This window comes from Phymastichus coffea, unplaced genomic scaffold (genome assembly GCF_024137745.1).
Source record: "Phymastichus coffea isolate CEN01 unplaced genomic scaffold, Cenicafe_Pcof_1.1 PCOF00092, whole genome shotgun sequence".
Taxonomy (NCBI): domain Eukaryota; kingdom Metazoa; phylum Arthropoda; class Insecta; order Hymenoptera; family Eulophidae; genus Phymastichus; species Phymastichus coffea.
This window is the reverse complement of record NW_026706903.1, coordinates 525,430-540,736: the sequence shown is the minus strand read 5'-3', so window position 1 is coordinate 540,736 and position 15,307 is coordinate 525,430. Positions and strand designations below refer to the sequence as shown.

At 32.2% G+C, this 15,307-nt stretch overlaps 3 protein-coding genes across 7 annotated transcripts; 2 read left to right on the top strand and 1 right to left on the bottom strand.

Moving 5' to 3' along the window:
- The first annotated feature begins 612 nt into the window (after nt 1-612).
- Nucleotides 613-8,096, top strand: LOC131669325 (regulator of nonsense transcripts 1). The gene is made up of 12 exons (XM_058944122.1): nt 613-848; nt 1,983-2,260; nt 2,903-3,058; nt 3,136-3,391; nt 3,467-3,804; nt 3,877-4,398; nt 4,490-4,831; nt 4,919-5,340; nt 5,411-5,705; nt 5,793-6,052; nt 6,123-6,374; nt 6,466-8,096. The coding sequence occupies exons 1-12, from the start codon at nt 657-659 to the stop codon at nt 6,519-6,521; spliced, it is 3,369 nt and encodes a 1,122-aa protein (XP_058800105.1). The 5' UTR covers nt 613-656; the 3' UTR covers nt 6,522-8,096.
- A 1,037-nt stretch (nt 8,097-9,133) lies between these two features.
- Nucleotides 9,134-13,554, bottom strand: LOC131669326 (poly(A) RNA polymerase gld-2 homolog A-like). 3 transcript variants are annotated; one of them, XM_058944123.1, is made up of 10 exons: nt 13,235-13,554; nt 12,521-12,801; nt 12,001-12,425; nt 11,769-11,932; nt 11,397-11,695; nt 11,164-11,332; nt 10,947-11,090; nt 10,563-10,881; nt 10,383-10,498; nt 9,134-10,320 (listed from the first exon to the last, which is right to left on the bottom strand). In XM_058944123.1, the coding sequence occupies exons 2-10, from the start codon at nt 12,701-12,703 to the stop codon at nt 10,172-10,174; spliced, it is 1,968 nt and encodes a 655-aa protein (XP_058800106.1). In that variant the 5' UTR covers nt 12,704-12,801; nt 13,235-13,554; the 3' UTR covers nt 9,134-10,171. The 3 variants fall into 3 exon arrangements, with proteins under 3 accessions (XP_058800106.1, XP_058800109.1, XP_058800110.1); XM_058944126.1 differs by having other exon boundaries at nt 12,521-12,697; XM_058944127.1 differs by having other exon boundaries at nt 12,521-12,656.
- LOC131669327 (immediate early response 3-interacting protein 1) lies at nt 13,553-14,846 on the top strand. 3 transcript variants are annotated; one of them, XM_058944130.1, is made up of 4 exons: nt 13,553-13,669; nt 13,794-14,009; nt 14,468-14,569; nt 14,640-14,846. In XM_058944130.1, the coding sequence occupies exons 2-4, from the start codon at nt 13,919-13,921 to the stop codon at nt 14,693-14,695; spliced, it is 249 nt and encodes an 82-aa protein (XP_058800113.1). In that variant the 5' UTR covers nt 13,553-13,669; nt 13,794-13,918; the 3' UTR covers nt 14,696-14,846. The 3 variants fall into 3 exon arrangements, with proteins under 3 accessions (XP_058800113.1, XP_058800111.1, XP_058800112.1); XM_058944128.1 differs by having other exon boundaries at nt 13,558-13,688; XM_058944129.1 differs by lacking the exon at nt 13,553-13,669 and having other exon boundaries at nt 13,727-14,009.
- The last annotated feature ends 461 nt before the right edge of the window (nt 14,847-15,307 follow it).

The following is a 15,307-nucleotide window of genomic DNA, read 5'->3' as shown; positions in this document are numbered from 1 at the left end:
TACACACACACATGCGCGCGCGCGTGTGTGTGTGTGTGTGTGTGTGTGTATAACCTTAAATTGTTATAAGCGTAGTCAATTTCTAAAAATTCACAATCGAGCTCACGATTTTTGTGAAAACCATAACACATAAATATTTTTTGAAGATAATATATATATATATATATATATATATATATATATATATATATATATAGCTATAAAATATGAAAACAAGAGAAAAGAAACAATTCACCTCTAGAAAATATTATCTCGAATCAGTCCAACGAGCGACTTTTCGTCTCTTTCTGGCTACGACTACAATTCATTAATCCTCGTCTCGTGTATACTACTTTACTCAGGCAGCATAACATAAAACATCGTCAATGTTTTCGTCGATGATGTTGTGGTGTCCTGCATCAATTACTTTTCAATAACGCACACGGTCGTCATTTAAAGGGGCCTCTCTCTCTTTTTCTCTTATTACTTTTTCTCTCTCAGTTAACCCACGTGTATGTATATGCTTGTGTCTATGTACTTGCAACTGGCCGGAAATCCGCCGGTCGTCTGTGTGCGCTGTCGTCGCGCGTCACGGAGTGGTGTCGCGTAATCATCAGATCGCACAGTGCAGTATAGACCTCCGTCGAAGCAGCAGCAGCAGTGCATGCATCATAAAGATGAGCGTGGACGCGTATGGGCCGAGTAGCCAAACGCTCACCTTCCTGGACACCGAGGAAGCTGATCTCATCGGAGCGGATACCCAGGGCAGCGAATTTGACTTCACTGACTTTACACTACCGTCGCCCAGCCAGACCCAAGCGTCTCAGCATGATCAAGCCCAAGCCAATCAACAGAGCCAACCCGTCCAGGTAAGTTTGTTTGACCTTGAATTGAGATAGGTCGTGCGAAATTATGAATATTATATTTTATATTCATGATAAAAAATTATGTTGATTTGTGCTGCTAAGCGCTAACCATGCGGTCACTTACTCGTTCTAACCTCAAATTTTTTTCTTCTCGCTTCTAGAGCCTTAGCTAGTTGATGCCAAGAATTTCAAGTATTGAGAATTTTGTAGACTCAAAACATTATATTTTACTTGATAGGTATTAAATAGATCTTAATAGGATGAAATATTGACGTAGGTAATTACTTTCGATGGAGCGCATGTCATTGTTGTGTAAGGGGCGTGCGTCTGTCTAAGATAAAGTTCCAAACTTGCTTGAGATCTATTTTATATTACAATCTCATTAGTGTGAACTATTAAAAAAATGTTATTACTATGGTAACTTCATGATTTACGTCTAAATAATTATTATATATTTTTTAATTTTTCACGATAAGCATAAATATTTATTGTCAAACCTGATAAAAAGCTAATTGATATTAGCTTGTACGATTTCAATAGATTTTGTAACACTCATACCATTTGTGAGTATTTGAAAAAAATTTCTAATCAATAAAAATATGAATCATTCAGCAATGTTTTGACGAATGATTAACATAATAGAAGTTTTATGTGATTCTTCTTGTATCTCGAGTGTGCCAAAAAAAATTATAAAATGAGCAATTTTGTATGACTTGCTATGTTTATTTTAAATCAGTGGAAAAAATGTATTTATTGCCATATTCTCTCATGCCAATATAATAATAAGATATTTAAAATATTTAATAATAAACATGTAAACAGCTTGAAAGTCGTAAAATTGTAAAATAATTAAATTACGTTTGAAAATCTGTAAAGTAATATTTACTAAACTTTGATTTATAAACAACTTCAACATTGCTATTTCTATGAGCTATAATTGTTGTATTTTATGATGCACTAGTATATGCAATTCTTATCTAGGTAATAACTTTTTTAGCCTTGAGATAACTGCCACACTTGACTGTATTCATATGCAATCAAAATCACTATTTTCCTGTAAAAGACTATTTTAACTTGACTCTTATTGAAATAATATATTTGAATTTTGAAGAAATAAAAAATTTTTCAATTTAATAGATTAATGGATCAGTTGGTCCATCAGCATTGGACCTGAAAATATCTGGTGCAGCTCACAATTTAGCAGAACTTCAATTTGAAGAAGAAGAAGAAGAAGCTTATTATAATCGAGATCTACCAGAGCATGCTTGTAAATATTGTGGTATCCATGAAGCATCTTGTGTGGTAATGTGTAACGTTTGTCGTAAGTGGTTCTGTAATGGCAGAGGCAATACATCTGGATCTCACATTATCAATCACTTAGTTCGTGCTAAGCATAAAGAAGTTACTTTGCACAGGTAATACAAAAGTTCCAAAGAACAGTTCTAATTAAAATAATCTAACATTTAATTAATTAGTTGAAAGACAGTGGGTTTGTGAAAATAAATACAAATGTTGGTGCTTTATAACTGATTTTTAATTTGGCATCTACTACTTAAACATAAGATTACATTTTACAGAAGTAATTTAGTTGTATAGAGATTGACATTAGAACATTTTAATTATTATAAAACCAGACTCATACTCACGAGAAACAAGTATAAGCAAGAGCAATAATTGTATGATATGGTAGCTTCAGTTGTCTTCATTTCACTGTATCACTCTTGATTATAGCTCACAAAGTCACATGTTGCAAATGCTACGCAATTCAAGAAAACAAAAATTTATAATTATTCAAAAGTTTATAGCTGTACATGTATATCATTCTAAATTACTTTTGTAAAACCCTTGCATTTTTTTATAAAAAAATTTACATAAACAATCAAATGTACTTTCAAAATAATTGAAAATACACAACATAAATATAACTCATGATGATCCATTTGATCATTTTTCATTTAAAATAACTACTGCATAACATTTAAAATAATTAATTTATTTATATGGATACAAATATTTGTTCCCTTTAATTAATCAAAGTGTATTTCTTTTTAAATCAGGGATGGACCTTTAGGAGAAACTATATTGGAATGTTACTCATGTGCAGTGAGGAACGTTTTCGTTCTTGGTTTTATACCAGCAAAAGCAGATTCGGTAGTAGTTTTATTATGTCGTCAACCATGTGCAGCGCAAAGCTCTTTAAAAGACATGAATTGGTAATTAAAAATATCTATTACATGTTCTGTAAAAAACATGCATATTACATTACAAATAAACCTTTGCATTCACTCAGGGATCAAGAACAATGGAAGCCTTTGATAGAAGACCGTAGTTTTCTCTCGTGGCTCGTAAAAATACCGTCAGAACAAGAGCAGCTTCGAGCCCGTCAAATCTCAGCCCAACAAATAAATAAGCTTGAGGAGTTGTGGCGTGATAATGTTGACGCCACTTTCCAAGATCTTGAGAAGCCTGGTGTAGACGAGGAACCACAACAAGTGTTACTTCGTTACGAAGACGGCTATCAATATCAGAATATATTTGGACCACTTGTACGTAACACAAAAAATGTTTAAATACAACTAAGACGACGTGTAAAATAATTCATACGCTATTTTTCTCGGTAGGTGAAACTCGAGGCGGATTACGATAAGCGTTTGAAAGAATCGCAGACACAGGAAAATATCGAAGTACGTTGGGACGTAGGTTTGAATAAGAAGACGATAGCATATTTCATGCTAGCGAAAACTGACGGAGATATGAAACTTATGCACGGTGACGAATTGAGACTGAGATATCTAGGTGAATTACATAAACCTTGGTCGGGTATCGGTCACGTCATTAAAATTCCCGATAATTATGGCGAAGAAGTTGGTATTGAGCTGAAGAATAATTCGGGCGCACCCATTGAATGTACCAGCAACTTTGTAGTTGATTTTATTTGGAAGAGTACTAGTTTTGATCGGTTAGTATCATAAATAATCATTTGAAAAATCTAATTTCAGTCGTAATCATCAATGATAATTATTTTCCTCAGAATGCAACTGGCACTGCGTAAATTCGCAGTTGACGACAGCTCAGTCTCGGCCTACATTTACCATCGACTCCTCGGTCACGAAGTCGAAGAGGTGCTTTTCCGTTGTCACTTGCCCAAGCACTTTAGCGCACCGAACTTGCCTGATCTCAATCGTTCGCAAGTCTATGCCGTAAAACATGCAATTCAACGTCCTTTGTCCCTTATTCAAGGACCTCCAGGAACTGGTAAAACCGTCACCAGTGCCACTATTGTTTACCAACTTGTTAAGCAAAACGGTGGCCCAGTTCTTGTTTGTGCACCGTCCAATACTGCTGTCGATCAGCTCACTGAGAAGATTCACAAGAGTAATTTAAAAGTGGTGAGATTGTGTGCCAAGTCGAGGGAAGCTATCGATTCGCCAGTTAGTTTTCTGGCTCTGCACAATCAGATTAAGAATATGGAAACTAATACGGAACTACAGAAGCTTCAACAATTGAAAGATGAAACTGGAGAGTTGTCTAGTATAGATGAAAAGAGATACAGGTTCATTTTCGATTTTAAATAGTTATAAACTATTATTTCATTTATTTTCATTAATCAGTTATTTAATACATTGTTATTCGTTTCATTTTAGACTTTTGAAAAAGGCAGCTGAAAAGGAATTACTCGAAGCAGCCGATGTAATTTGTTGTACATGCGTGGGTGCAGGTGATCCTCGCTTGCACCGGTTGAAATTTCACTCCATTTTGATCGATGAGAGTATGCAAGCTACAGAGCCCGAATGTATGGTGCCGGTAGTGCTGGGAGCCAAGCAGCTTATCCTTGTGGGTGATCACTGCCAGCTTGGACCCGTGGTCATGTGTAAAAAAGCCGCGCGTGCCGGACTCTCGCAATCGCTCTTTGAAAGACTCGTTGTACTTGGAATTCGACCGTTTAGGCTTGAAGTGCAATATCGTATGCATCCAGATTTATCGAGGTATGTAATAAAAACTTTGAATTTATTATAAAAACAGACTTAGAGAGCTATTTATTATAATTGATGTTTAATTACTTCATCTTTCAGATTCCCATCGAACTTTTTTTACGAAGGTTCGCTGCAAAATGGTGTATGCGCAGACGAGCGTAAGCTTGTGAAAATCGACTTCCCTTGGCCAGTACCCGATAAGCCTATGTTCTTCTACGTAACTCAAGGACAAGAGGAAATCGCTGGCAGCGGTACATCTTACTTGAATAGAACTGAAGCATCGAATGTAGAGAAGATCACGACGCGTTTCTTACGTTGTGGAGTGAAACCTGAACAAATCGGTGTTATCACCCCTTACGAGGGTCAACGTGCTTATCTTGTACAGTACATGCAGTATCAAGGATCTCTACATTCGCAGCTATACCAGGAAATTGAAGTAGCCAGTGTTGATGCCTTCCAGGGTAGAGAAAAGGATATCATTATTATGTCGTGTGTAAGGTCTAATGAACACCAGGGGATAGGTAAGTACAAGTTTTCAGGAAAACTTGAGTTAGTATTTGAGAAGTGTATTTTAACATTTTGAAATTGCAGGTTTCTTAAACGATCCAAGAAGATTGAATGTAGCCTTAACTAGAGCGAAGTACGGGATCATCATCGTTGGAAATCCAAAAGTGTTGTCGAAGCAGCCTCTTTGGAACCATTTGCTGAGCTTCTATAAGGAACAAAAAGTGCTGGTTGAAGGCCCATTGAATAATCTTAAAGAATCGATGATACAATTTGCCAAACCAAAGAAACTTGTGAACGCCGCCAATCCAGGATCGCACTTCATGTCTACCTCCATGTATGATGCCAGGGAAGCTATTATTCCTGGTTCCGTTTACGACAGGTGAAAATGATTTACTTATAACTACTTTAAGCAGATATAAATAAGTATTTGAATTCGATATTAACAAAATATTTCTTATGAATGAAGATCTGGTGCTCAAGTAAATGGCGCACAAGCACACAATCCTTATTATCAGCGAAACGTACCAATTGATATCTTCAGTCGTACTCACGACACCATCAGTTACATCAGTCCTGAGCGAGCACAAGCAGCTATGAACAATGTACCCGTACCTGTAGGTATGTTCATGAACATGGCACACGTTCCACCACGGTTCTATAATCAACACCAGCAGGCATTGCAAGCTCGACAGAACCAACGTATGCGACGTGGTAATAACATGAAAGGTAAAATCATTAAAACATGATTCTTTTGAAATTAATTTCTAGAACAATTTTAATTGAAAATTTCTCTTAGGTAACAAAGTTAGCGGAGGACCACGTCTTGGTAAACTTAGTCAATCAGATCAGAACACGCAACCATACAGCCAGCCAGGATTGCCACTGACTCAAGGTACAACACAAGGTATGTCACAGCCTGGTTTCAGTCTGTCTCAGCCAGGATTGTCGCAAGCTGAGCTGTCACAAGACTCGTTTGCCGTCGGAGAATTTCAGTCGCAGATGGACGGTTTGCTGTCCCAAGACTCGACTTATCAAGGAGACCGTAGTGGTGAGTAATTGCATATATGAATGAAAAGATTTTTCGACGAAAAATTGCACAGAAACATAATTAAATTATCGGTATTATTCTGAAAATTTAGGTTTCTATCAGTCCGGGCAATCGCAAATAGGAGGCCAGTTCTCCCAACCGTATTGAGCTAATTCAATGTGGCTAAGCAATGCATTCGCCATGCAACAGCGTCGCGGGAGCGACTGAGAAAGCTCGAGATAGTTTCGAGATCAAATCTTCATCGACAAGCAAACGGATAAAACAAAATAACAATCAAATCACTCTGTAACTGCGCGCGAGAAACGGTAAATATGATCCAAACCAAAACTCTACGTGAGAGGGAGTTCCATACACGTAAACACGTTTTGCGAGTTTGTAAAAAAAACAAACGAAAAAAGACGTCAACTAATGTTTTGGACATTTCTCTTGTTTGAAACAAAAACAAACAGAAAAAGAGACGAGGTTTTTTAACAGTAATGACGAGATATAAAACAATCGTCTAAAATAAAAAAAAATAAGAAATACAAAAAATAGGAAAAACAGTAATAAATACAGAAGGGAAAATATGTTTTTTCTTGTGGATTCTCTCTCGGTCTCTATTTGACTCGATGAGAAAATTGGAGACAAGGGTAAGGGATTAATCACCGTTTCACATAGCGGAGTTGATACTGGGATTAGAAACGAAACGTTTTTAAACTAAGTAAGGGAAAAAACAAATGACGGATAATGATTCAATGTTAATATGACACTGGTTACGCGCGTTAACAAATGTTCATAATAGAAGCCTAAAAGAAAATTTTAAGATCGAGGATTTCTTTAAGCTTGTGAAGTTAAATTGAACAATGACGGAATAATTTTGAGGAACTTCGTTTAATCAAATACGTGAGAACGAAAAATATATCTTCAGCCTCACATCTAACAAGAAAGATTACATTTATCATACCGAGCAGTAAAATTTTATTGTGTTACCCATTCATGATACTAAATTTTTCTATCGTTTCCTTTTTAAAACATTTTTCTTGTTATCTATGTAAAATTATATTTCAGAATGACATTACCTAATAACGAAGTTTTGAATTATAAAAATAATAGTCTTGATATATATACGTGTAGTATTTTTTCTTATTGGACGAAATCATGAGCTCAAGATATTTTTTTAAATTATTCCTTCATTTGAGAAAATAAAAATCAATAAAATAAAAATTATACGTTAGTTGAAAAAAAAGTAAAAAAAAAATAAGAAAGTTTTATATTTTTGGTTTTACTATTCTACTTTATTAATATCGCTAGTTTCACTGGATAAATAAAATATTTTTTAATCTAGTGAGTTATTAAAAACAATCTAAGTTATTTCTTTGTATTCAATAGGAGATACAAATTAAAGAATTTTGCTCTTATTTCTGTAAATCTGCTTGGTTACACGTATGAAATGACATTTCTCTATTACTGTTCAAACCTTGGAATGCGTTAATTTTACGTACAATCTAAATGTTAGGTATTATCTAAATCACACACAGAAAAAAAATTTTGCGCAGATGTTGTCAAGCCTAAAATTATTGGTTTTCTGTTTTTATTTAAATGATGAACTAAACATTACTATATGCAGATTGTACAAAATTTTGAAAAATTTATTGTAATCTCTTGTACCAATAAATTTAATTTGAGACTCTAACGATAATGTTAATTTTTTATTTTAATAAATTTTTAATAATTATAATCGAATTCCTAAATTTTAAATATTTATTTTAAATAAAAAAACCACTAAATTCCTGTGAAAATATTAATTTATTAGATACAATAATCATTTTCCGAATTCATGTTTCAACATATTACAATTTATTATCTGATAAATATTATGTGGGTACGTAGAAATTTTCTATATTTAACAAAATTGATAGGGTCCACTAAATTTAAATTTGACTTTAAAACCATGTAGTGTATGTATACATACAAATTGATTTTGATTTTTATTACAGGAAGTGGGTTCTACAAAAATATTCAAAAGGGCAAACGCAATTTCGTTATAAATTGAACTTAAAGTTTATATAATTAAGCAATAATTAACTAAGTTTTTATAATATATTATGGCACAATCATCACAGATAATTTTATCAAAGGTTTGCCCTTTTAATCACAAATAATTTCACTTTTATTTTGATTAGGCTGATTGTAACTGTGTGACAATGTTTTCAAATTACATGATTAAATCTGCACTATCGTAGCGGTTGTTGAAATATTTGAAGCGAATGGGGGAATGCTTCTTTAGATGTCACACAGTTTATATAAATATAATTTTCTCTCTTGATAGTATTCAGAGGATAAATTTTAAACAAAGTTTCTCAGAGATGACAAGAGATAACTTGTTTAAACAATAATGATGTACTAAATTGTTGAGAAGTTTTTAGTTGATAAATGATAAATAAACTGTTGAACACTTCACTTAAGTTGTAAATTTTTTAGTTCCGTAACTTTTTTAACGTGAAAGCTATTGCTATTTGTTATTGTCGTTATTTAGAAATTTTGAGAAGTTAGAAATCTAAAAAACTTAACTTATCTATTTGAAAATGAAAATGGATGAATTTTGTGTAGTTTTCAACAATTTAGTACCTTAATATAAATTCACCAATTACGTTAGGAAACTAAAGATACTTGGATTGTTACATATAAGATGTACAAGTTTTTTTCATATGCAACTATTCCAATAAAACCGTGCATCAGTCAAAGTTGTTTACAAATACTAGATGCACATACAGAAAATATTTTTGATGTGTATTGAGCCTACGTTAATTTATCACCGCAGCGGATTCGGATGTGTTTCGAGAAATGAAGAATAACTTGTAAGTATATTTACAATAAGTGATATACTAACATACATCTGCAATTGTTAATTTTTGGTCATAAGAAATGTTCAATTTTATTCTTTTTACGGCAAAATTTTTAAGCTGCAGTTATTTCAAACGTTCATTCAAATAATTCTAACTTAATCCAAACTTACAAATGAATTTTTTTTTATTTTAATTACTTTTTTAAATATGTTTATTTACCGAAGATTTACGATTTTTAACTTTTTTTAAATTTTTTTTTCAAGCTAATAATAATTAATTTAATTACGTAAAGAAACACAAAGACACTCACACAAGTTCGATCCAACGTTATTTCTGTAAAAAAAATTATAAGTTGTTGATCAAACTAAAGCCATCTCATTATTATATTTATTAATTTATGTTACATTTTTCGGTCGATTTGTTCCTCTTCTTTATATCAAGATTTTATTATTTTGAGATAAATTTATTGCTCTAAAATCTCACCTAAAAGTATTACTTTTTGTTTGTGCATGAAGCTTATAAATAAAAAATTAGCTTCGTATTATCGGCCTTCATTCGTCTCATGATGGTCGATAAACGAGATTTTAGTTGAATAAATGCAACAATCATCAAAATGTTTCTTTATCAAAAAATAGATGTACGATTCGTTCATACCGAAACTAGGCATACTTCCTGCTTCGCGCAAAATAATGATTGCGGAATTCCTCGACGAAAATATAATCTAAATATCGTGTATAACAAAAAATAAAGCTTCGGAAGACGAATATTTATATGTATAGAAAGTGTACTCTAACGCGATATTATAATACCGATTTCTTCCTTATTCGTGCCATTTCATTAAGTCCTACTGGACGTTTTTAAGATATTTTTCGAACAACTCCTTGTTTTTATACATAAATAAATAAACGCGTTCATTTAATATTTACATTAGTATCACCGAAGCCACATTGATGTGGCGTATCAACCAAATCATCAATCTTTGATATCAATCTTTGTGAAGATACTGCTAAGGTCGTTATTCTCCTTTAATCGCTTGTAAGTTTCTTTGAAGATATCCTTGATCTTTTGAAACACTACCAGATCGTAAACAGATCTTGCTGTGTTGGTGAAGTCAAATGGTTCTGAAATAAAAACATACACTCCAATGATCTTCGCGCATTGGTTCAATTGTGACATTAATTACCTTCAATACAGAGATGTTTCCACTGATGAGGATCATTCTTGAGTGATCGAACAAACCGACATGTTTCAATCGGAATCTTATCAGCTACACGAATTGAAATGGCAAACTGATCGAAACTAAAATCAAAGTTTAAATTATAATTATGACATTGATAAAATAAATAAAACTGAAGTCACTTACTCGAAAGAATCATAATATTTGAAAAACTCTATAAGAAGTTCTCCTAATGTTTGCATGTTTTGCACCTGCCAAGCATCTTTAGGAATAATTAGTTGTTCTTGAGTATCAATTTGAAAAATGTCCGATAGAGGATGGAATTTGGTTTTGAAAAGATTATGCAAACATGGTAAAACTGGAGGACTAATTCCGCATTGTAAGAAATGAATCACCATAAGGACTAAAGAGTAACTGGATATTGTCATGTGCCTTGCATCATTGATATTTTGACACTGAGCCCACATTTTAACAACAATACCTAAAGGTCTGACTCTCCAGTCAACTAAAATTAGATATGACGTTAATAAGAAGTAAATTTAACAAGTGTCATACTTTAAATCAGCTTACTTTGGGAGTAACAATGTAAAAGATGAGTGTTTCTAATACCAACTACATTATTATAGTTCAAATCGACATCCAAATTATATTTGTTATCGCGTATTTTCAGTATTGGTACTTTAGCCTGAATTAGTTCCAAGCCGCTAATGTATTCTATAAATCAAGTACATAACGAAAATAAACCATTCAATAAACGAACTTTACATCATTATCATCTTTTACTCACCACTTCTTCTGAGACACGACATAATTTGCCCTAAGCGATAAATAGCTTCGGTCCTTTGATCATAGACCATTTCTTTAACAAGAAGGCACATGTCTACATCACTGTTATCAGTCCCAAAACCATTTAGTGTGGAACCTACCAGGTACAAACCATACTGGGGGAATTTAGTCTATAACGAAACAAAATAGTTTTCAATCTGTTATTAACTTTATCCTATCACATTTTATATTTACCTTGATAAAGAAAAAAAGATATCTCCATAAGTACATTTTATGACAAAAGGTACGTTCAGTCAGTTGATTCTGCTCAAACTTTTCCCATATAGCCTTTGATAATTTGTCATAAACTGAGCCTGTCAGCAAATTACTTGGCCTCTCTTTTGGCTGAAGCATGTGGGACCTTTCAAGAAATTTATCTACTGGACTAAATTTTACAAAATTTACATGTTTTGGGAGAGCATTGACTTCTGTGTACATGCTTCCACCAATTTTTTTGCCTCTGTAAAGTCGCTGTGACGTTGGACTGATCCTTACTGTTCAATTTAAATTATTATTATAATAGATAGTTATTTTAAAGTTACAGAAACTATTGTTAAAGAAATTTACCTGGATTATACTTTCTTCTGTTTTGGTGATTTTGAGTAGCAATTCGAGAGGTCAATTCCGGAAATTCTCGTAAGTTTGGCTGGCTTTGATACAAATTTCCAGCAGATAAACTTGGGGCTAAATTCCCTCTGTAATAATTGTTATTATATCTGAAATTTTTATTTCTGAAAATAAAATATTGACTATTAATTCCTATATTATCGAATAAACCAATGAGAAAAAGTATACTTACTTATTGTACTTTTGCTCCGGCAAAGAAGATAAGGAATCTTTGTCATCTGAACTTTCTGTGCATGTATTTGAACTTTTGAGGTGCTTGTTTGGAGTTGGTGATCGTGAACTGACACTACTGTCGCTATTATTATGCGATTCTTGATGTGATGGTATATCATGATATGAATGCCTTTTTCCTAATTTATTACCATTATGCCAAGTTTGCTTTTTTGTAGATCCTGCGCTCATTGGTCTATAGTTCAATTTTCCTTGTATTGGTGTTACGGGAAGTCCATGAGATGCATTCATGCGTTGTGGAGTAGATGGTCCATTCAATGGAGAATTCAATCTATGTTGCCAATTGTTTATAGCATGCACTGTATAATTACTATTTTGAGCTTCTGTATTAAATTGATGAATAAGATCTAATGGATAATTTCCATGCTATAAAATATACAATATTTTAATAAAAAAGTTATGAAATATATTTTAGTTGAAGCATACAATTACAGGATAAAAAGCATTTCTATATCTTATACCTGTCCATTGCGATGTCTACTATGATTTGAAGCATTACGATTAATTTGAATTAAATCTGGATGAATATGATTGGGACTGCCATTGTAATAGCCGTGATTTTGCATAGCAGGATGATATTGTCCATTTGACTGGTAACTGCCAATTACATGCACCATTGTGTGAGGCAAAAAAGGAGACTGCATGTTGAAGCTTTAGTTTTGGCAATTTAAACTTGCAAAGAAGTTGCTTAAATAGGTGATTTTGTTCACCTTTTTAGGATACATTAAACTTTATTTCCTCACTGGTAAGAAAGATTGTAACAAAATATACTTCTTAATAGTTTGATTTAGGAGTAACTACATTAATTGATGTATGTGAACTGGGATGTGATTTGAGAAAAATTATAAATTTCTCATTGTTAAACAAAATCTTTCTCTTAAAAATTGGAAAATTGATAAAAGCATACAAAAGACAAAAACTCATGGAAATTCCCTAAACACTTATTAATAATGATTCGTTTCATTTTTAAATTAAAATAGTTAAAATTTGAATACATAAACATTTATAATACTAACGTTAAAATTTGATAATAGGTTATAAAATCAGAACTAGTGAAAACAACACGAGCAAAAGCAAAGTGTTTGCGTGGATGTAATGAGTAAACAAAAGCAGAGAATACAATAGGTATAAGCAATCTTCTATGTAAATAGTACGAGCATTAACGAGATAAATACCTGAGCACAATAATATTAAATATTACAAGTCATTTCCAGATCAAAGATAATTTCTTCTTACGTCTCTTGATAAACTAAATTTTACAATTTCATGATAGGACGTGATTTTCCTCTGGACTCCTACTCTCTCAAGTCTCATTTATACGCGCGATGCAACAAAGCCAATTGGAAAATTTTCACTTCTCCTTTTTCACACACATGCATACGAAGACGCGGTCGCGTCGAAACCGTTGTGGTAAAAAAAATTCGATTTCGCGCTATGAGAGCGATATCAACTTCGCCCCCGTTCGTTAATTAGCCGGCACTTAGTACAAGTTCATGACGCCCACCATCACCGTGATGACGTCGTCAAATTTCGAGTTTTCCAAGTTGGTTATCTGTTGTGAGGCAGCCGCCGCACGGGCCAACAATTACAAATTATTGACGTCACATTACGTCAGTGAAAATTTTTGAAGTATAGCAGAAAATTTTTTAATTTTATTTACATAATCATTGTAGATATAATAATACGTTTTAAACAATTTTCACTATTATGTTGATTTACTTCATAATTTTACAGTGATTAAGGTGGTAAGAAACTACTACTGAAAATGAAATTTGAAAAGAGGTATCAAGACATAGTCACGTTCAATAATAGAATTTGAGGATGTAAATATAAATTTTCCACGTATGTGCTGATAAATTATGGCTTTCACACTTTGGACTCTTTTTGAAGCCACTCTTTTAATTTTAAATGCTGCCTGTATTTTGCACGAAGAGAGATTTCTTATGAAATGTAAGTAAAATAATGTATATGAGCATTATACATAAAGAGCATTAATTTCTAGGGTTTCGTTTAGAGGTTATGTTTTGGTTTGTTAATTTCATAAATGTAATGCAAACCATTAGTATGTCATTCTACATTTTTTTATTTTAGTCTTATAATTCACCTGTGGATTTAGAGAAACGTTCATGTATTACAAAAATTTTATAAGTAGCAGTCTTTACTTTCTTTTAACTTTAAAAAAATCTTATTCAAATTTAAAATATTAGTTGTGTATATATATTTTTTGCACAGTTTATAATGACAACTTTTTTTAGTTAACATGCAAGATGAAAATTACATTTGAATCATTACTGTTTATGTTTTATAATTTATGTAAATATTGTTACTTGACATTGTAATTTTTGCAAACACTTGCTGATTTTATAGTGTTTCTTACATCTGTTACAAATAAAATAATTTTTTTGTAGATGGCTGGGGTGCAAACCAAAATATTCAGGGATTTGGAGAACCTCCAACTATTAAATCACAAATCTTAAATCTACTCAGATCAATACGTACAGTTATGAGAAGTAAGTACTTTAATCTTAATTATCCAATATCATTCCATTCATCAACTAATATATATATTAATTGTTTTAGTACCTTTGATTTTCATCAATCTCGTTACAATATTTGTGAAACTAATCCTTGGATGATGAGATAAACATTCCAAAACAATGTATATAACTAATGAATGAATGCTGTATTCATAACTGATAAAAATGGTGTGATGAATTTGAAGAATATTAATAATTTATTTTTTACAAAATTGTACAAAGAATAATAAATAATTTTTTCTTCGTCTTAATACAATTTATCTTTATTTTTTTAGAATTGTATTTATTTAGAATGAATTCATCTGCACATTTATTTATTGTTTCCTTAAACGAACAATATCTACATTTTCTATTTATTTTCTGAATACAATTTAATCTTTACAACAATAACTTTACAGTCAATTATGCATTAAATTTTCTAAATCTATATTTCTCTCAAGTTTTTAATTCTATAGAGCAGTAGAAATGTGTGAAGTAGATGTGATTTACTGCTGTAAATACAAAATTTATTTTGTTTAGTTAGTTATATGAACATACATCTTTTCAGATAATACAGAGGCTTGATCAATAAGAACATTAGAATAATTATTAAAATATTAATTTATATGTATGTCGAAAATAACTATTCAATATTGAATTTTCAGCAGCAGTTACGATTCTTTGATATTAATTGTAATAATCAATTAGTAAATACAAATAAATAACGTGTAA

Excerpts from the sequence above, each read along its gene's own strand:
- LOC131669327 (XM_058944130.1), top strand. The coding sequence starts at position 13,919 with ATGGCTTTCACACTTTGGACTCTTTTTGAAGCCACTCTTTTAATTTTA. Across the intron at positions 14,010-14,467 it reads AGAGAGATTTCTTATGAAAT|ATGGCTGGGGTGCAAACCAA; the intron begins GTAAGTAAAATA and ends ATTTTTTTGTAG. Across the intron at positions 14,570-14,639 it reads AATACGTACAGTTATGAGAA|TACCTTTGATTTTCATCAAT; the intron begins GTAAGTACTTTA and ends TAATTGTTTTAG.
- LOC131669325 (XM_058944122.1), top strand. The coding sequence starts at position 657 with ATGAGCGTGGACGCGTATGGGCCGAGTAGCCAAACGCTCACCTTCCTG. Across the intron at positions 4,399-4,489 it reads ATAGATGAAAAGAGATACAG|ACTTTTGAAAAAGGCAGCTG; the intron begins GTTCATTTTCGA and ends GTTTCATTTTAG. Across the intron at positions 6,053-6,122 it reads ACGTGGTAATAACATGAAAG|GTAACAAAGTTAGCGGAGGA; the intron begins GTAAAATCATTA and ends AATTTCTCTTAG.
- LOC131669326 (XM_058944123.1), bottom strand. The coding sequence starts at position 12,703 with ATGCAGTCTCCTTTTTTGCCTCACACAATGGTGCATGTAATTGGCAGT. Across the intron at positions 10,499-10,562 it reads AAATATTATGATTCTTTCGA|TTTCGATCAGTTTGCCATTT; the intron begins GTAAGTGACTTC and ends CTTTGATTTTAG. Across the intron at positions 10,321-10,382 it reads GAAACATCTCTGTATTGAAG|AACCATTTGACTTCACCAAC; the intron begins GTAATTAATGTC and ends TTTTTATTTCAG.